This window comes from Canis lupus, chromosome 30, assembly GCF_011100685.1.
Source record: "Canis lupus familiaris isolate Mischka breed German Shepherd chromosome 30, alternate assembly UU_Cfam_GSD_1.0, whole genome shotgun sequence".
In the NCBI taxonomy this organism is placed as follows: Eukaryota; Metazoa; Chordata; class Mammalia; order Carnivora; family Canidae; genus Canis; species Canis lupus.
The window spans coordinates 7,484,021-7,505,012 of record NC_049251.1 but is presented as its reverse complement, the minus strand read 5'-3'; the positions used below and the strand labels follow the sequence as shown (position 1 = coordinate 7,505,012).

General features: G+C 42.7%; 1 protein-coding gene across 3 annotated transcripts in view; it reads right to left on the bottom strand.

The window, feature by feature from the left end:
* Positions 1 to 20,992, bottom strand: part of EIF2AK4 (eukaryotic translation initiation factor 2 alpha kinase 4) — a 103,188-nt gene that overhangs the window by 28,619 nt on the left and 53,577 nt on the right. For all 3 annotated transcript variants that reach the window (XM_038580018.1, XM_038580020.1, XM_038580017.1), the window contains 11 exons: positions 20,116 to 20,238; positions 17,983 to 18,087; positions 16,070 to 16,124; positions 14,920 to 14,999; positions 11,841 to 11,942; positions 9,910 to 9,963; positions 6,604 to 6,840; positions 5,246 to 5,318; positions 4,667 to 4,788; positions 2,109 to 2,158; positions 824 to 992 (listed from right to left, as the gene is read on the bottom strand). In XM_038580018.1, coding sequence (XP_038435946.1) covers positions 824 to 992; positions 2,109 to 2,158; positions 4,667 to 4,788; positions 5,246 to 5,318; positions 6,604 to 6,840; positions 9,910 to 9,963; positions 11,841 to 11,942; positions 14,920 to 14,999; positions 16,070 to 16,124; positions 17,983 to 18,087; positions 20,116 to 20,238 — 1,170 coding nt within the window. The remainder of the gene's footprint in view (positions 1 to 823; positions 993 to 2,108; positions 2,159 to 4,666; positions 4,789 to 5,245; positions 5,319 to 6,603; positions 6,841 to 9,909; positions 9,964 to 11,840; positions 11,943 to 14,919; positions 15,000 to 16,069; positions 16,125 to 17,982; positions 18,088 to 20,115; positions 20,239 to 20,992) is intronic.

Genomic DNA, 20,992 nt, shown 5'->3' with positions numbered 1-20,992 from the left:
TGTGGTGAAAAGCCTGGAGGAGTTCACAGAGGTATCAGCATGGGAGAGGACCTGGTTCAACAGCAAACGACACTTAGGGACAGGCTGGTGGAAGCACCGTCATCACTTTTGTCCACCCGAGCTGATTCGCGAGCTTGCACTGAGCTGTGTGCAGCAGGGTGCACAGAAAAGTGGACACATCGGCTCTGCCCTCAGTGAGCAGGAGATGTCTCACCTCAAGGGCTGTGAGGGTGGAGAAGGAAAGGTGGCTGGCCAATCGATGAGGGAGCAGTCAGGCTTCCGGGACAGAAGGCTCGCAAACGGTGGCTGGGAAGACAAGTCTTGCTAGACAAGGAACACCGTGACTGGCACGGTGGTGGGGGTGAGCGGCCCCGGGTGTGGGACCCAGAGAGAAGGCCTGAGGACAGTAGTCTCCACTGGCGTGGAAGGAGGCCAGCTCGATGGAAAGTGAAGCTGGGGAGCTAAGAGACAGGGTGGGGCGCAGGAAGGGGCCACAGAGGGTTCAGAACTGGGTGGACACACTAAAAAGCATCGTAGGAATTCTAGCTAATTTCTTGTGTTTTGGAAGAATGGGCCAAGCAACCACACCTTTCCCCAAAACAGATGAAAACAGAACCCATTCCTGTCAAGGCGGAGGGAAGAGCCTGAGATAAACCCAAAAATAACCTCATTAAATTCTTATCAGTTACTTAAGTCAAACGTGACCCACTGCTGGCACTAACGGAGGGGCACTTCTGTTGTAGTCAAGCCCTCTTGCCTGCCACCCTCCCTGGGTCACAGACCCTAGCAGGTGGCCCCAGAATGTCAGACTTGAGAAAGTAACCTGCAGTGCCGGGAACTCCTGGATGATCTCACAGATCGTGTAGATGACTTCAGCAGTGGGCAGAGAGCTGTTGGTGGTAGACGTAACAATGTCAAATGCACATTCCAGAAGTTCTTTGGGATGAAATCGGTCTAACTTGCGAGGTCTGAAGACACGTTCTATGCAGTAACTGGAGGGAGAAACCCAGATGTAAAAGGTCACTGCTTACTGGAATCAAATAGGTGTAAGAGATTGTTGAACGAGAGAAAAGAAATATGAGAAAATGAATCAGTGGTATGATCAAGGGACCTTAAAGACAGACTTGGGTGCCAATTCCTATGGGGGTACTGCTATTAAACTAGGGGACTACATTTTTTTTAATGTATGAAATAGAGATGAAATTGCACACAAGAAATAATTTTACCTTTAGTACTTACTCTCTAGAGGGATACACCTTAGGACTATGACTATTAATTAATTGTTCACTTGCAGCAGAGAATTAAAGCACATAAAGCACTCTGACTTCATTTGACGAAAGGCGCTTTGAAGCAGGGTGCCTCGCTGACAACAATACTGCTCCAATTTATGAAGATCTCACTGTTTGACCCCTGCGGGGTATGAATGTACAGAAAAACCTTTTCCACTGCTAAGTGCCTGGAGGTCTGGAGTGTTCCGCACTCCTGCTGGGTTTACTCCATGTCTCTACAAGCAGTTTTTGTTCAGTTACCTGTGTAGGCAGTTTTCACACAGAGACCGTTGGCCATTTGTCCCTCCAATTAACTTTTAAAAGGGGCCATCTGTGATCCAGAACAGCCAGATGTTTTTGTCAAGCAACCATTTGTGAAAATAATTAGTTATGTTGCTTGGAAAGTTTAGAGGGCACAGGATAGACCACAAGAGCTTCAGGGTACCTCCCCAATAGCTATGTCTCCTTTAAAGAGAAGGCCTGGCACCTGGGTGGCTCAGTGGTTGAACGTCTGCCTTTGGCTCAGGTCATGATCCCAGGGTCCTGGGATTGAGCCCCACATCGGGCTCCCTGCTCTGTGGGGAGTCTTATCCATCTCCCTCTGCCTGCCACTCCCCCTGCTTGTGCTCTCTCTCTAAAATAAATAAAAACTTTAAAATAAATAAGGCAGAGAGTTTTTGTCACCCTAAAAAGGGGTACTGTGGATGGGCATTTTGACCATATTCCAAACCCATTATTTCAAGCCCCAAATTCTTTGCTGTGTGAGGATCACAAATGATAAAACATTTTTCCTTAGTTTCTCTCCCACATCCACCAAATGAAACCCCCATTGTTTCATACCGTTTCAAATTCAATATATTATTTCTTGCCACATATCTTGCAAAAGGAACCTGAAAAACAAAGGTTCAAAGATCAATGTTGAAATGTGCCAACAACTCCTTGGTTTTAATTTATTTTTATTTATTTATTTTTTAAAAGATTTTATTTATTCATGAGAGACAGAGAGAGAGAGAGAGGCAGAGACACAGGCAGAGGGAGAAGCAGGCTCCATGCAGGGAGCCCGACATGGGACTCAATCCCGGGACTCCAGGATCACGCCCTGGGCAGAAGGCAGGCGCTAAACTGCTGAGCTACCCAGGGATCCCCTGCTCTGTCCAATTTTATTACGCCAAATTAAAATCAGTGCAAATTATCTGTGAATTTTTTCCCCTTTATCTATTTTGTCCATTTCCCCACCCACCGCCTCTCTGGCAATCAGTAGTGTGTTCTCTGTATTTAAGAGTCTGGGTTTTTTGTTTTGTTTTGTTCTTCAGATTCCACATAAAAGTGAAATCATACAATATTTATCTTCCTCAGGCTTATTTTACTTAGCATAAAACCCTCTAGTTCCATCATGTTGTTGCAAATGGCAAGATTTCATTCTTTTTATGGCTGAGTAACATTCCATTGTATGTATACATACTACATCTTCATTATCCATGGACATGGGCTGTTTCCATATCTTAGCTACTGTAAATAATGTGAATTATGTAAAAATCTGAAATGTTTTTTAAAGTGCCATTTATGATAATGCATTCAAAATGGGTCTTATCTCTTATGGTGAATTCTGTGATTTTTCCCATGCTATCCTAGGTGAAATTCTTACCCAGCCACTAATCATAACCACAACTTGTAAAATCATTGTTAGATTATTCCAAGAAGTCTGACATTGTACATTAACTATGGATCAAATTCTCAAAGGGTAGTCATTTTTTATCTGAGGGGAATTACTGTCAGCTCAGAAAAAGGGAGCTAATGTTTAAAAATGTTAACTTTAGGGGCATTGGGGTGGTTCATCAGTCAAGTGTCCACCTCTTGACTTCAGCTCAGGTCATGATTTTGGGGTCGTGAGACAGAGCCCCATGTTGGCCTCTGTGCTCAGAGAGAAGTCTGCTTGAGATTCTCTCCCCTGCCCCTACCCCTACCCTACCCTCTCATGCACTCGCATGTTCTATCAAATGAACAAATAAATCTTTTTTAAAAAATCTGCACCTAGGGATGCCTGGGTGGCTCAGCAGTTGAGCATCTGCTTTCGGCTCAGGTGGTGATCCCAGGGTCCTGGGATCGAGTCCTGCATCGGGCTCCCTGTGGGGAGCCTGTTTCTCCCTCTGCCTCTCTCTGTGTGTCTCTCATGAATAAATGAATAAACTTTTTTTTTAAGATTTTATTTATTCATGAGAGACATAGAAAGAGAGAGGGGCAGAGACAAAGGCAGAGGGAGAAGCAGGCTCCATGCAGGGAGCCCAATGTGGGACTCGATCTCGGGACTCCAGGATCACGCCCTGGGCCAAAGGCAGGCGCTAAACCACTGAGCCACCCAGGGATCCAAATAAATAAAATCTTAACAAAAAATCTGCACCTTAGTGTCCTAATGTTAGTCAGTTTTAAGTATAGCAATTTAAATATCCTGATCAGTCCCATGGGTGAAGTTGAGATACCTTTGCTTCGCATTTTCTTATTATGCATGAGGCTGAACATCGTTTCAGAAGTTTATCAGCCCCGTGCATCTTCTCTCTGAGAACTGCCTGGTTATATCCTGTGCCCATCTCTCCACCTGTCAGTGCTTTCTGTACACTAGGGGAATTAAACTCTTGTCTGTCTTATGCATGCACAGGGCTGCAGACGGGCTTGTTAGCAGCCGACACTAGGTGAGTGGATAACCCAACACAGAGCCACTGTCAGAGGGAATCCTGGGGGTCAGAAGCAAGCAAGCACCAGCAAGACTCAGCCCACCCAGTTAGCGGAGGCACTTGCTGCCAGTAGAATTGTTATCGACATTAACACATTAGGAAGTTAGTGAAAATCTAGCTAACAGGTAAAGAAAAAAACCGTATCCATTGTCCAAGTTGGCCAGGTCAAGTGGCTACGGTCACTCGGCAGAGCTCAACACTGAGGTGCACATGTGGCATCTGCAATGCCGGGGCCCGATTTCTAGGGTTGTAAGTACTTCTGCAGTTAGCAAGGTGGACATACACAAGGTTGGGCGTTCACTAAACTCCAGTAATGCTCTCACCCCAATAACTCCCTTGAGAATGTTTCCCAAAGGTGATATTTAGAATATAAGCCGAGGGGCACATGGGTGTCTCAGTCAGTTGAGCAGCTGCCTTCAGCTCAGGTCATGATCTCAGGGTCCTGAGATCGAGCCCTGCGTGGGGTCCCTGCTCAGTGTCTGCTTCTCCCTCTGCTCACCCCTAACGTGTTCTCTCTCTAGTAAAAAATTAAAAAAAAAAAAAAAAAAAAAGACTATAAGCCAAGGGGAAAAAGTGATCGCTAGGGGTGATCCTATAACACAGATGCCTCCCCATCCCCGGTGGCCCAGACATGGCTTCTGGCTGGCCCCAGCGCATTTCCAATCTCACCCGTAGGTCAAAGGGAAGCATCACCAGCATCCCGCTGTGGTCCATGAATAAGGCAGCTTCATTGTGCTCGTATATTTGCCTATTTTGGGGAAGCAGTAGTGGAGTACACAACTGGACAGCTCCTATACCAAGTTAGAAAAAATAACTAATCATCAAGTTTTCATTTTTCCCAGGAGGCAACTGAAAATGCACACACAACTGACGGTTCAGTCATCTGCTACTGGCAGCTGAAATCACCAGCAAGCAATCTTCAGTTCTCGGATTCCACTAATGGACAGCTCATCTGAGGTTGTTTGTTACCCAGTCTTATTTCTGACTTCACCAACCAACTGTACTTTAGTAGCAAGGCTGTAATAGTCATATCATAATATTCAAATGTTCTCCACAATAAGCTGAGTGTTCAAAATAAGCTTAAATTTCACTGAATAAGCTTCATTTGCCTTGAAGTCAAGTGCCTGTAACTCAAGTTAAAGGTATAAAAATGCGGTTGCACCCAAACCTATGACAGTACTTTCTAATGATGAAATAGAACACTTTGAGAAGGCCTATGATTTTTTTTTTTTTAAAAAAAGGACATACCGTGTTTTTTAAAAATGCGGACGATGGTATCACACACATGTTGCTGTATCTTGGATGTACGGATTGAAAAGCCCTAAAATATGACCAATTAACATGTCATCAAAGCCAAATCAAAGGGATCCCCTGAAATATTCACCTGTAGCATGCAGTAAGCATCACATTACCTATTCCCAAGACCAATAAAAGAGAACAAATGAGTGTCTTTTAGAACATGCTCAGAGAAGGGAGAAAATGGCACATCTGGCAATACATCCTGCTTGAGGAAGGCCACCTAAAGCTCAAAGTCCAAACTCTTCACCATGTTGATATAATATATGCCTTTCAGAGAGAGCTAGTCAAATACACACGGTCTCCCCAAGGATTCTCAGGGATGCTACGGAGCAATCAAACATCTAATGGCCTCAGGCCTCCTCCCACTAAGGTGATCTACAGGAGGCCTCTTGAAAGTTACATGGCATTTATATATTTTCTAAAGAGTGTTCCTTTTCATTTGTTTATTATACAGGTAATACCATTTCACTTGAAAAAAAATTAGAAACAAAGAAAAAGATAAAAATAAAAAGGTCACCTGCAATCCTGTAAGTATCTTTCTAATATTGCCAGCCAACAAAAACTGGTTTGGCCCTTGATAACTATAGTGATCTTCCACAAATCCTACTACTACTTTTCTCCACTACTCTTTTAAAATTACCCCATTATTTTAAGCATACAGAAATATACCAAGAATATAACAAATAGTTGTCCATCCCTCCAACTTTCAAATTTTAAAATTTTGCTATATTGTTTCAGACTGTTTTTGTTTGAAAAGAAAAAAAGGAGAGAGGGAGGAAAGAGGAAAAGAGGGAAGGAGGAAAAGGAGAAAAAGAAAAATAAAAAAGAAAAAGTTGCAGGCTGCTAAACTGGCTATGCTTCAGAAACCACCTAGGAGCTCTTAGACAGAGACTCTTAGGGTGCCTTACACCTGGAGATTCCAAGTCACCAGATGAGACGTAGGGCCTGAGTGTTGGAAGGGACCAAGGGCCTCCCAGGTGTACCTCCAGGGGGAGCCAGCACTGGGAGTTACTGACCACATGGTCTGAATCTCAACTGGTTAGATCCGCCAGGGCTCAGTCTCCAAAAGCACTGCTGCTTAGACTCTTGGGCAGATGAGAGGTGGGGGTGGGTCAGAAACTCCTCAGAGTTAAGTGATCAAAAGCATGGCTCTTTCCAGAATAATGTATATGCACACACCCTACATACACCGACCTCAGATGAACGCCTACGTTGGAGGCATTAAAGGAGTCCATGAAAACTAAGGAACTGACTTGACCCTTCTATGAACCAAGCTGAGCTCCTTTGGAAGCGCAGCTTAAGCCCACCTTCGGCATGTTGCTGTCATAGGTGTAATCGATGGCTGGACTGACGCGCTGGGAGAAGATCTGGGCCATCATGGTGCGGTAGGCCTTCCCATCCACGTTGGCCAGGGTGTGGTGCAGAACCTCATGCAACTCTGACTCCTCCATCTGGGGTGGGGGCAGCAGCTCACTCTTGAGCAGCTCTGTGGCTGTGGGCCGCTTGGCGGGATCGTGGTTCAACAGCCAGGAGATGACAGATTTCTGTAATGAAACCCAGACACACTGATGACTCGATGCAACAGATGATGCTCCAGAATTCTGATAAGCTGGTGGCTGGTTTGGGGCAAAGAAAAGATAACCACCCTTCTTGCACTTACTTGATGCATTCTAATTGGTATTTCTGAAATCTCTGAATCTGTCACCTTCCCCCCGCACTTCATTAGGGCCACAGAGTTGTGCAACAGTGTAATATGAGTGTATCTTAAAAGCTGGGGACACCTTGGGGCACCTGGGTGCCTCAGTCAGTTGAGCGTCGCACTCTTTATTGCAGCTCAGGTCATGATCTCGGGGTCCTGAGATCGAGACCCACGGTGGGCTCTGCACTCAGTGGCAAGTCTGTCTGTCCCTTTCCCTCTGCCCCTCTCACTCCCCCGCTTTCGTGCATGCGATCTCTCTCAAGTAAATAAATAAATAAATGGCAGGCCCTTTTTTATACTTCATTGGTATAACCAACCAAAAAAAACCTTCAATTCAACAACAAAGAAGCAGAACTTAGGCCTTATAAACACAAAATACTGTCTCAAAAAGGGTGTAGGAACATAAAACAAATGTCTCTGGATGCCTGATTTTAGTAGAAATTATAATGCATAGTAGCTGCTGGAATCCTTGCATCTTGTTTTGATTTTTTTCTTCTCCATTTATGTTATCTGTATCAATACCACTCCCTGGGGGCGCCTGGGTGGTTCGGCTGGTTAAGCAACTGCCTTAGGTTCAGGTCATGATCCCAGGGTCCTGGAATCAAACTCTTCATCAGGCTCCCTGCCTGCTTCTCCCTCTCCCTATTTGTGTGCTCTCTCTCTCTCTCTCTGTCAAATAAATAAATAAAATCTTTAAAAAAAACAAAACAAAACCACTCCCTGGAATTCTCTTGATTTACGTTACTCACTTATCATACCTTCACAACCACTACATCTTATTAAGCAAGGAACTATTTGAAAACAAACAAAACCTTGAATGGTTTCTTCATGAGTCCTTCATTCTCTTGTTTACTGTAAGGACTTAGAAAGAGAGGAATACCTGGGATCAGAAACGCCTCAACTTTTAGATGAACCTTATTATACTGCTCCATCAATCTTGTGGGGTAACAATCGTGTTAAATTCATAATATAAGCACTTTCTATCGCTGTCTCCTTTCAGATAAAGAGCAATGACTGTAGGGGCACCCAGGTGGCTCAGTCCGTTGAGTGTCCCACTCTTGATTTCAGCTCCGGTCCTGATCCCAGGGTCCTGCTGAGCCAGGAGCTTATTTCTCCCTCTCCCTCTGCTGCTCCCCTCGCTTGTGATCTCCCTCTCTGTTAAATAAATAAAATCTTGGGATCCCTGGGTGGCGCAGCGGTTTAGCGCCTGCCTTTGGCCAAGGGCGCGATCCTGGAGACCCGGGATTGAATCCCACATCGGGCTCCTGGTGCATGGAGCCTGCTTCTCCCTCTGCCTATGTCTGCCTCTCTCTCTCTCTCTCTCTCTCTCTCTCTCTGTATGACTATCATAACTAAATAAAAATAAAATAAAATAAAAATAAATAAATAAATAAATAAATAAAATCTTAAACAACAACAAAAAGCAATGACTGTAATATGGGGGCAGATATTAGGGGCTGCGGTCTGGGGGCCAGTTATTTGAGCCCAGACATAGCCACGCAAGGGTCTCGAGCATGTACCTGTGAGAGGCTGAGTAGTCATCGTCGAGAGAAATGGTTTGTACAGTTGCTCTTGTGTTTGTAGTTTAATAAAATAGACCCCATGGCTGCCAACAGGTGGGAATACTGAGTGAGCCTGACCTTGTTACAGGGAGAGGCTACGAAATGAATGTTTATTTATGATATCCGCAAACACAGGAAATGACTCGTTCAAATCAATGATAAAAGCTAACTGGGGGCACCTGGGTGGCTCAGTGATTGAGTGTCTGCCTTTGGCTTGGGTCGTGATCCTGGAGTCCCAGGATGGAGTACCACATCGGCCTCCCTGCATAGAGCCTGTGTCTCTGCCTCTCTCTCTGTCTCTCATGAATAAATAAAATATTTTTTTAAATTAAAAAAAAAAAAAGCAAACAAAAGAAGCAGAAATGTAAGGCAGCAGATTGCCTGACGGTCCTTCACTAATGGGACAGCCAAGGCAGACGTGTCCCTCTGGCCATAAATCAATGTCGTGTTAAATACTACCAAGATACAGGATGCTAGTGCTAATATAAATACATAAAGGGTACTTAATCTTTTTATTTGACAGGTGAGGAAAATTAAAGTCTGGATAAGTTAGTGACTCGTCCAAGTGGATATATAACCAATAAGCAAGAAATTGCAAACTAATGCCATGCTCTAGCTAGCTTTCTGTCCTCAACATTAGGACTTTAAATAAGGGATTTTTGCCTTGATTACACTAAGAAAAGTCAGTCTCAGGAACTTCCACATGCCAGGGGTATCAATCACGGAAGGCTTCACCATGACAAACCACCAAGCGCTAAGAGGAAATGCACACCAGACGCACAATATACAAACACTAATGATTATTCATTCAAATCAGCTGGGTGCCAAATAACCCATGACGTGAGTTATGTATATGCCTACTCAGGTATTTCTAGCACAGAGGAGAAAGTATTTTACTTTAAAATAACTGTTAACATCAGACTGTCTAGTCTTCCCTTCACAATCTGGGCTACTTTAACTACAAATCAAAAAAATCTATCATTCTAAATTGTATTCTTTTCTTAAAAAGTTCCAAGCTTTCTCTAAAATAGTGAAATCTAAAAGCATTCTCTCTCTCTTTTTTTTTTCCCAACAGCTAAGCCAAGATTCCAAACAGTACTTCAAAAGCACAATGAGCCACACAGAAGAACCCTGGAATTTGCTAATTTTCCGTGCCAATCCTTGGCATTTTTATGTTTCAAATCTAGTAACATTTTAAAGCATTTCATCTTTTGATATCCTCCCCCCCCCCCCCCGCACTGTTCCCAGGACACAAGAGAATGAGCGGGAGAAGGTAATTAATTGAAAAAGAAGAAAAATGGTAATTAAAATCCAAGAGTGAAGACACCATAATGAAAGCATCAGAAATTTACCTGCTTTGTATGCTCTCCATCATCGAAGTCTTCTGGAAACTTAGGTGAAGTGGGCTAAAAGAATACAATATGCGAATCAGGAAGTGCTTGGCCATCTGCCACAGTGAAAGCATTTATTCCCCAGAGGTGAGAAAATCAAGTATGGAAATAAAACAAGGTAAGGCTCAAAGTGATACCTTCTTGAAACCCAATGCTTTTGTCCCAAGTAGACACGTGTTATTTTAATACAAATTTGACCCCAATGACAGCCGAGGTGATAGAAAGCACCTCATCTGAGGACAAAGTATTTCAAAATCGAATGGTTTCAGAGGAGGACAAAGTAGGACACACATGAAAGAGGCAAAAAACCCCCACGAAAGCACCAGCACAGAACAAAAGAAAAACATTTAATACCGAAACCTCTTCCTCCTGAAAAGCTCTTGCCTTTCTGGTAAATAAGATCTCCATCATAACATTAACTTGACCACTCAGTTTTTTGTTTTGTTTTGTTTACAGTTTAGATACTCATGAAATGAGGGAACAGACATGAATTTCAGACTAAAGTAAGGCACTTTCATCAAGGACATGATCCTCTAAGAGCATCATTCCAAGTCAAGGCAAGAGCATGGTCATCACTTCATTTATTTCCATCCTTTATCCACAGTCCATGCTGTAGTGGCAGTAAAATAATTCAAGTTTTTAAAAATATTGAAAAGAGTATTTTCAGTTATGGTGTAGAGGATTACAGCTTAGGAAAAAAAGAACTTGGGCATCTCTTGCTCATGAATATGCAAATCTAAGTCACCCTTACTCTCCACTTTCATCCGAAAGCCATCTGCAATGGGCATCCTTGGCCTCACACAGTTAATATTAGTCCCTTTTAGTTTAGGCAATAACTGAGGAGACAAGAATTAATCCTAAGAACACAGAGGGAAATTTCACTGGGAAAGGAAGTCAAGTGGCTGATTACCTTCCTCAGACCATTTTTAACTTCTGCTCGTGGGGATATTCTTTAGGCATCAACACCATGTCCACTTGGTTGGAATCTTCAATTTCTAGAACTAAATATCCATTATCCTTATAACCTATCCACACTATTCCAACTATATCTGCAAAATTTTGGGATCCCTCCTTTGTTTTAAAACCAAGAGTGGTGGTACTGCTGGGTGGCTCAGTTGGTTAAGTGCCTTGCTCTTGGTTTCAGATCAAGTTATCATCTCAAGGTCGTGGGATCGAGCCCCACATTGGGCTCCATGCTCAACTCAGTGTCTGCTTGAGATTCTTTCTCCTTTACCCTCTGCGCCTCCGGTTCATGCTCTCTCTCTCAAATAAATAATATATCTTTTAATAAATTAATTAATTAACTAATTAAAAAAAAAAACAAGAGTAGGGGCACCTGGGTGGCTTAGTTGGTTTAAGTGTCCGACTCTTGGTTTCTGCTTAGGACATGATCTCAGGGTTGTGAGATCAAGCCCTGTGTAAGGCTCCATACTGCACATAAAGATTCTTTCTCTCCCTCTCTCCTTGCCCCTCCCCTCATGTGCACTCGCATGCACACACACACTCTCTCTCTAAAATGAATAAATAAAATCTTTTTTTAAAAGATTTTATTTATTTATTCATGAGAGACACAGAGAGAGAGAGAAAGAGAGAGGCAGAGACACAGGCAGAAGGAGAAACAGGCTCCATGCAGGAAGCCTGACGCGGGACTCGATCCCGGGTCTCCAGGATCATGCCCTGGGCTGAAGGTGACGCTAAACTGCTGAGCCACCCGGGCTGCCCTGAATAAATAAAATCTTAAAAAAAAAGAAAAAGAAAAAAGAAATATAGGTAATAGTAAGACTGCCTCTTTTATATTATAAATACCAGAAAAATACCCTGCACTAAATTCTGATGTCCATGCTAAGATTTGGGTTTCTGGAAATTGAGGCATTAAAATATCTGATACATACATCTCTGAGTTGGTTGAGAACAAAGATCCTTTCTGAGGCCGTGACCATGGGGTGATAGGACATCTCAAAGAAGATAATTCCCAGGCTGAAGAGATCCACTTTCTAGGGAATAAAAGGAATTCTATTTAGATAGCCTTGACATGAATGTATCATTTAGCAGGGAATTACAGGATAAGCACTGTTAACTGGAAAAAAGTTTGCATAAGGGAAAAGAAAGCCACATTAGAAAAAAACTTGATTTTTTAAAAATCATAAATATAAAGTACAGATGATGAGATAAAATATTTGGCATGACTTCTCAACATTTTCTTGGAAAATTCATGGTCACTGGCTTAGCTATATACACAGACCTAGAAGATCACTGGCCAAACACTGAGTAATCATGAAAGAGTGAAGACAACTGAGATCTGTCAGAGGAATTTGCTTGTTTTGCTTTGCATCTTTACTAATCAACTCAAAAGCGAAATGCAGACCAAAATCTGCAGTTGATAGCAGAGGTCAACTACTGATTGCAAAGCCATACCAATGAAGACAGAAAACCAGCACAACAGAAAGATCATGTGACTAATCCTAACAGAACACAGAAGTGCAATTCAAGAAGAGCAAGGGCAAGTCGGTGCACAGTCCCAGGTAGGGAGCGGCCGGGAGAGGGGGGTGGTGATGATATGCAGGAGGCAGCATGCCTGATGGGCAGGTTCTACATGGCAAACGCATATAGGCACACAAGCCACTTTCAAGGGCAAGTCTTGCATGAATTTGGCCTCAAGGATTAGTAGGAGAGACTCAATCACCAGTGACCTTCCAAGTCAAAAGAAACCACATTTGCTGTGGCATTTCCTAAGCATTGGCTAAAGAACATGTGGAACATACAGAAAAGCACCAAGAAAAACAGCACTCACCATCCCACTGTTCAAGGATATATCCTACTGATATCCGACAGGGCACACCCTCCCTGCTGTTGTTTAAATGCATGCAACGCACACACTATAAAACTACCATACGTTTTGCAACTTTCATTCCCTTAAGATGGCGAGAATATTTTTCAGTAGTGTATCATTTTTCTAACAGGCTCCTAAAACATGATTTTCATGACATATTGAATTCAATTACATGGAAATCCCATTATTTATTTAACCATTTATCTTTAAACACTGTTATTTTTCACCATTTTAAATAATGCTGTGACAAGCCCCTTTTATAGTCAACTTTTTGGACGATGTTGTTTCCTCTGGGTAAATTTCAAAAGGGGGAAACTGGGATCCCTGGGTGGCGCAGCGGTTTGGCGCCTGCCTTTGGCCCGGGGCGCGGTCCTGGATACCCGGGATCGAATCCCATGTCAGGCTCCCGGTGCATGGAGCCTGCTTCTCCCTCTGCCTGTGTCTCTGCCTCTCTCTCTCTCACTGTGTGCCTATCATAAATAAATAAAAGTTAAAAAAAAAAGGGGGGGGGGGAACTGCTGGGCTAAAGGGTTGATAGAGCCTCTGTGGATTTCATTACATTTTGCAAACTGAACTCAGAGAGGTGGTGCTAAAGGTGCCTTTGCACACCCACTGTGCTTGCATGCCCATCTCCCCTGACCCTCACTTCCGCTGGGTATTTGGTGGTCTGGATAATTCTTTATCACTGCCCAGCACTCCTTGTCAGAGCCAAAACCCAGGGCACCTGGGTGGCTCAATCTGTAAGCATCTGCTTTCGGCTCGGTCATGATCTCAGGGTCCTGGGATCAAGTCCCACATCAGGCTCCCTGTTCAGTGGGGAGTCTGCTTCCTCTCCCTCTCCCTGCTGCTCCCTCTGCTTGTGCTCTCTGTGACAAATAAATAAACAACATTTTTAAAATAAAAACAAAACCCAGGCTTGGGTTTCACTGCAAGCTGAAAATGCACTCTGATGTGAACTGCCTAATAAAGTTTTGAAATTTAGCTCTATACTCTTGCCCTAAGTGGTCCCACTGGTCTCCTGCCTTTAAATCCCATCTGCGCACTGATGACTCTCAGTTTTACGCCGCTGATTCTGACCTTTCCTCTAAACCCAACTCCTGAGTCTCCAATAACCTACTGGACATCTCTTATTGGATCTGTCCTCAGGCCATTTCCAATTAACATGCCCCCCAAATGGAATTTTCCTGCTGTCCCCTCTCCATCTTGGGCAATAAGCCTGCTGCTCCCAGCTGCTCCAGCAGAACCCTGAGCACTGTTCTATCACCCTTCCTTTCCCCCACCCAGCAGCACCCCGTCGAGAACGCCTGGGTACTCCCCTCCACCGTGTGTCCTGTGAGCACACTTCTCCACCCGCTTCCAGCCAGCAGCCACTCCACCTGCCTCCTGCCAAGCCTTCAGCAGCAGCTGCAGTGACACTCCTGCTCAAGACCCTGCAGTGGGCTCCCCGAACACACTCTTCATCATGGTTAAGCTGGCCCTGCATCACTTGATCCTGGTCTTCCTTTCCGGCTTCATTTCATGCCTCTCTCCCCTGCTGCTCACTGGGCTGCAGCTGCATGGACGTGCTTCGGGATCGTCTCAAATGTGCCATGTGAGCGCTCACACAGAGTTCTCTATGCATGCTATTTTTTCTGCTTACCCTTTTCCCCTCTCCACTCTCAATGTATGTGGCTTGTCCCTTCTTTATCCTTAAAGCCATCCTCTTGGGGAAGCCTTCTCTGCTCAGTTTATCTGAAGATGATGCCTCCTATTGTTCTCTGGTCACTGGAGTCCATTTCTTTTCTTAATAATTTATGACTATTTGTTCACTTATCATCTTTTTCATCCATCAAAGGCTAAGGTCCCCAAGGGCTGGAATAAGACACCTGTCTTATTAGTCAACTATCCTGTTCTCTGTATTTCTGAGGCTTAGCCTAGGAGCAGGTAGGTGCAAATGCTCTTTGGATGGATGGACTATAAGGTCTTTAGCAGCAACACTGCCAGCTTCAGTGGAGTGGTTAACTCAACATACAAGTAGATATGTATCAAAGGAATGAATGTTCCTTTTTCAGTTGGTAACTTACCCCAAATACTGTGATCTTGATGCTCTTACTACTGTCTCACTCTTGAGACCTCTCCTCCCCAGAAAGCTTCCCCTTTACCTGGTTGTACGTGGGTCTGCTGCTTCCTTGGACCTCTGGGCTTACGTATAAAGCAGTACCAACCATCCCAGTCAAATGACCTGCATGGAAGAAAGCAGAGGGAAGGCTTTCTTTTTTATTTATTTATTTATCTATCTATCTATCTATCTATCTATCTATCTATCTATCTATCTATCTATCTATTTATTTATTTATGGAAGGCTTTCTAATAAGACTTAGAGGTAAGGCAAATGTTTATTTATTTAAAAGAAAAAGTTGGTGGGGGGGGGAGGTTTCTTAAGAGTGAGGCATGATCTGTTAACTGTTCACTGCATTTGGAGGAAGCAGCAGCCTTCATTTCAGAGGGATTACCCGGAAGTCATGAATGGCCACAGACTCTATTCCACACAGGAGGTCTTTGCTGTTCCAGAGGGGCGGTGCAGATAGAAGACCCCAGACATCCCAGATCATGAGGTAACCTCACATTACCACATGGGGTCCAAATGTAACTGTCTATCCATGGGAGCCAATTATTCTAACTGAAGTTCTAATTTCTTGGCGTTTCGAGGAACAATTAATATAGTGAAGAAGGAGGGGGGAAGCATTTTCATGATTTTGTTAATCAGTGATTGTAATCTGATTTTTTTTTTTTTTTTGTAATCTGATTTAGAATAAAATCTTTACAGATGAAAAACAGGTTTCAGGTATGAAATTTTTTACTGGATGGCACATTAAAATTTTCCTAAGAGAGCAGATCTTATGTTGAGTGTTCTTACCACAAAATTAAGTAATAGTAATTAAGAGGGCAGGAAGAAACTTGGAGTTATGGATATGTTTATAACATAGATCAAGGTGAGGGACACCTGGGAGGCTCAGTGGTTGAGCATCTGCCTTCGTCAGAGTGTGATCCCTCTGCCTGTGTCTCTGTCTTTCTCTCTGTGTCTCTCATGAATAAATACAATTTTTAAAACAAAACAAAGCAAAAAACATAGATCGAAGTGATAGTTTCATGGGTATATATGTATCTGATTTCCTCAGATGGTATGTTATATTTGCACAGCCTTTTGCATGTAAAAAGAGAAAGAGAGAGAGAGAGAGAGAGAATAAGGGAAGAAAATCTTGTGTTCTGTTTTTCAATACACTAATTAAATATACAGTCTTCTGGATTTACCTGAGGGGTCTGATTTAATCAAGTGATCTGCTGTATCATCTTGCTTGCCATCAGCCTAAAAAATATAAGCCAGCCAAATATCACTATTAAAATGTTCTATTATTCCACAGGAATGGAATGTTAGTAAATAAAGACTGAAAAATCACACACAGAAAGCAGAATAACTACACTGATGCTTTCCCTGTAATATATTTTTAGTTGACCTAGCCTGCTAACGCAGGGCTCCCTGGAAACCCCCTGAGATCAAGACAGAGAAGGAGGGCAGGTCACTGAGGAACTCCTTCTTTAAGGCAGAAAGCCCCCAAAGAGAAACCAATTTATTTTCACATTTGCAAATGCCAAAGCAAAATCTATTTCTGAGGAGGATTAAGGGTATACTGACAACAACCACAAGCCCACTTTTCTAACTTTCCCACTGTTGTTCCCTTATGTGGGTCAGTGTCTACTCCTCTTCCCTAGAGGCCAGTCACCAATTCTGTCCTGCTGTCACGGCAAGGACCTCCCAGGTGGCTGGCCCTGCTCCGCTGTCCGTGTGGCAGCACCATCTCACACACTACCCTTCTCCATTCTCCCGCTGTCACTCCACAGGATCCCATCACAGGCACCACCATCCACAACAGCGTCTCTAACATTCTCAACGGCATGTGCTGTTCCAGGTGCTTTATGGACTCTCATTTTATCCTGTCAACAAGTCTCAAGGTTTTAGCATGAGCCAGGTCGAGGAGATGACATAATGAGAGGTTAACTAACCTGCCCAAGGGCAGGTCACAAGGACATGGCAGGGAAAGGATTCTGGCCCTGGTCAGGAGGCCTCAGCAGCCTTCCGCTTTTATCTACTCACTATACTAACAGCTCCAGATAGGAGGTTAAATTATTCGGTTTGGGGAATCAAGATTGCCACCATCTGGCCCTTCCTTGGTCTTAGTACTCACTCTTCAAAATGCCCTGCTGTTCTGCTCAAGACCACACCGTCACTGGCCCCCTTCCATTTCCTCACTTTTCACTCTTAACATCACCTTCTAGTTTTGTCCCTATGATCATTCTTAACATCGATCCAAATCTCTGACCACCCTTATAATTAACTGCATGTCCTAGAGATTTTGTGCCTAATAACTCCGGCTTATAAGACGCTTTCCCTGGCACTTAAGGCCTTGCCACCCACAAGACTACCCAACTTTCCAACATCTTTACTGCTCCCCTAATGCTTCATAGTTTTAACCAACCAGACAACATGCAGGCCTCCAGATATGTCTGTTCAGCCCAGGCCTTTGCTTATGCTGTTCTCTCTCTGGGCCCCCCTACCCTAGTCTACCCTCAATCTCAGCCTGCTGTGCTCCCACCCATCCTTTAAGGCCATCTGATATGCTCCTTTCTTTATACTGCCTTTCTGGGTCCTCATAACTATATGTAAATTTTCTCTTTCCTTTTGTGTATAGCACTATTTCTCTCACTTCACATTATTTTAGCTTGGCATGTTAAACAACTACTCAATAATGCTGTGAAGAACAAATACCTTCTGAATTACATGATATCTAGGACTGGTTCTTCTGGTGTTCCATGTGTTTTTTGAGCTTTATTTCCTTAAACTAACTAAAAGCCCCTAAAAGGTATGGCATCTAGCCTAGTACCTGGCATGGTAGACCAAACTACCAAATTATTTCATAAACTCTTATATGCCTTTGCTATATATCATCCACAAACCAATAATTTTATGTCTCCCAAATGGAACATCCTCACTAAAATGTATTCACCCTTTCAAAACCTAGAGGATCATTTGTAGTTCGCCCCTTAAGAGTTGCAGAATTTCCTGAGGATTACAGAGCAGAGTTCAATCAACTCATAATCACGAAGACAGGATAAAAAAGGCACACAGGTCCATTTTTCAGGCACAGTTTAATCTGAAATATACTCACAGTGAAGGCAAGATGGTCTGTCGCTAAACCAAAATCACCTATTTTTACATGGTCATCAGAATCCAAAAAGATGTTGACAGGCTTCAAATCCCGGTGAATCATTCCCTGAAGGAAGAGAGCAAAGAACTGTTTCCCAAGCACAGTTTATAGTTTACCTGTTTCCTAATTTCAAAGGCCAACCTAATGATGAGAAGCAGCTGAGGTCCTCTCCCTCAGACTACACTGGTCCAGGCTGTCTGGTCTCTGCACTGTCTCCCAACTGTCCTGCCATGACCTTGCCATCATCTCCCAGTCTACCTGGTGGTGGTCCTGGATGAGGTCAAATTCTACTGGTTGCCTGGGGCATCCAAAGCCCCCTCCCACCAGGTTCCCAAACTCTCTCTGTGGTATCACAAAACCCTGCTGCATATCTGGCTGGGGAGACACACACTATTTCCATGCCTTCTTCTATTCTTCTCTTCACATTATTTTCCCTGCCTCAAAAATTCTTGTTTTCTCCACTTATTTGAACTGTGCTAACACTTCCAAGTGCCAACTCACCTATGAAGCCTTTGACAGTGATTCTAATTCAACTTGTATCCCCAGCACACACGTAAGTGCTCAATTATTAGCTGTTATGTGACCTTGGCTTTCTCTCCTACCTAATGGCATCCATAGGATGTTCACTGTTTCAGGTAATAAAACGTAGGAAATAATTAAAATGTAATAAAAACATCTTACTATATGATCTCTTCACTATTATATGAAGGTAAATTTTGGCTCCTTCAAAAAAGAACAAGAATGGGATTTGCTATACCCTCGTGCCTGGCAGCATTTCTAGGTGTAGCACAGCATCAGACACCCAGCAGATGATTAGCAGATGCTGAGCAAATGAGATGTAGAGGAAGAGAGCACGCGGGGCATGGTTCTAGGACCCTGGGTGATATCACTGTAACAGTTCTAATGGCCATGATTAGAATTCATTTTTACTTCTGATCCTGCAAATCTCACTCCATCAAATCATTTATAAATTAGACATATGTAAATCACAGTTCTGGTTTTTTAGTATAACTATAGTACAGTATAAACATTTTAAGGTTAAAGAAAATTGAGGCAAAGGGGAAAAAACATGTTTACACTGCCTAATCCATTAGACAATCCCATTTTTAAAATGTAAGCAGTGCTTCATCCTGAAGCCAGGTCCATTAGCATTTACAGTGTCGTGACAATTTCTAGCTTTCTAAAATAACATTCTCTACTAGATAGTGAGCTATGGTTCTCAGTCTCATCTCTACCCTTGCTAGATGACTTTCTAGTTTCTCCATGTTCCTAGGAAGGACAGCACTAGGCCAATTAGAATCAAATAACTGGGCCTATATTAATCACACTCACTTTATTCTAAACAACTCAAGGAATCATCCTTGCATTCTATGCGTGTTGCAATATTTCTGCTTAACCCAGAGGTTGAGAACTCTTTTTCTAAAGGGCTAGGTAAGTATTTTATACTTTATGGGCCATACATTCTCTGTCACAACCCCATGGTTGTGGCACAAACACAGCAATAGGCGATATGTAAATAAATACGCATGGCCCTGTTCCAAAAAAACTTTATTTGTGGACACTAAAATTTGAATTTCATAGAATTTTCATGTGTCATGAAATGATCTTTTGATTTTTTTTTTGATCTTTTGATTTTTTTTACAATCCTTTAAACATGTAAAAGCTGGGCACCTGGGTGTTCAGTCGGTTAAGTATCTGACTCTTGATCTCAGCTCAGGTCTTGACCTCAGGATTGTGAGTTCAAGCCCTGCACTGGGCTCCACACTGGGTGTGGAGCCTACTCAAAAAGCAAGACAAAATGTAAAGGCCATTCTTACCTCACGGGTCGAATAAGAGCAGGTAAAGTTTAGATTTGACACCATGGCCACAGTTTGCTGACCCCTGTCCTAACCTTCAATTTTTCTTTAAACTTTGATACTTCTATTCTTCTTTTATACTTTACACAATCTTCTGTCATGTCTAACCTATAAAAATAGATTTCAACGTACCCATAATTTTCCCTGTTTCTGTTTTTTGCCAATCTCACAGTATTTTTTTTATCATAAGTTTCACAAAAACATTCAGTTTTCAGGTATGAACTGTTATAACGCTTACTTTTTCATGGATATAAGCTAATCCATCCAGAATCTCTCGAAAAAGCCTCCAGAGTCTGATGGTATCTTGATATAGCCCCTGGTCAATGGTGTCACGCAAAGTACTCTTCTCACAGTACTCCATCTGGGGACAAGAACAAACCAGGTAGCATTTGAAGGCATAGGGTTTCAATTAACGAGGACAATGGCAATTAATGTGATCCTCCATTTTTTTTTTTTTTTATTTATTTTTTTTGATCCTCCATTTTAAAACAAGTGCTCTGGATTTTAAGTAGTTAAAGGAAAGGCTTACATTTTTTTAATGGAGAAAAGAAACCAACAGTATTTTAAAAAATTGGGGGGAAAGAGGCATTATCTCAACACCCCAACATAACCATTTTAATTTTTCCTATTATTGTTCACTAAAAAATAAGACTTGTCTAAAAATCCCTGTCATAAATAATTTCATTACTTTTCGTATAATGAAAAAAACTCAGCATTGAGTAAAAGTTTGTTTTACACGATTGTTTCCAAATTCTACTATCTAAGAAAGGCTAATTAAAACTCCAATGTCATTAGCCTTTCTCATTTGTCCTTTGAATTAGCAACAATGACCTTCAAGTCTAGAGCAAAATATTGTAAATATCAAAACATTCCGGACACAGTTCTTTCTCACCCGATTCTCAAATATTAATATATCAGAAAACAATGCAGTATCATTTAAATCTTAGATCAACATGTAGCATTTGATTTTGAAACTGGCCTATTCAAACCAGAGCCAGAATTGACATTTCTCATGAAGAAGGGTTTTGCTGTTTTTAAAGAGAGGAACATCCCCTCATGCTCTGCATAACCACCCACAGATTCTGACTCATCCTCCAGTCCCCACGAGGGCCTGT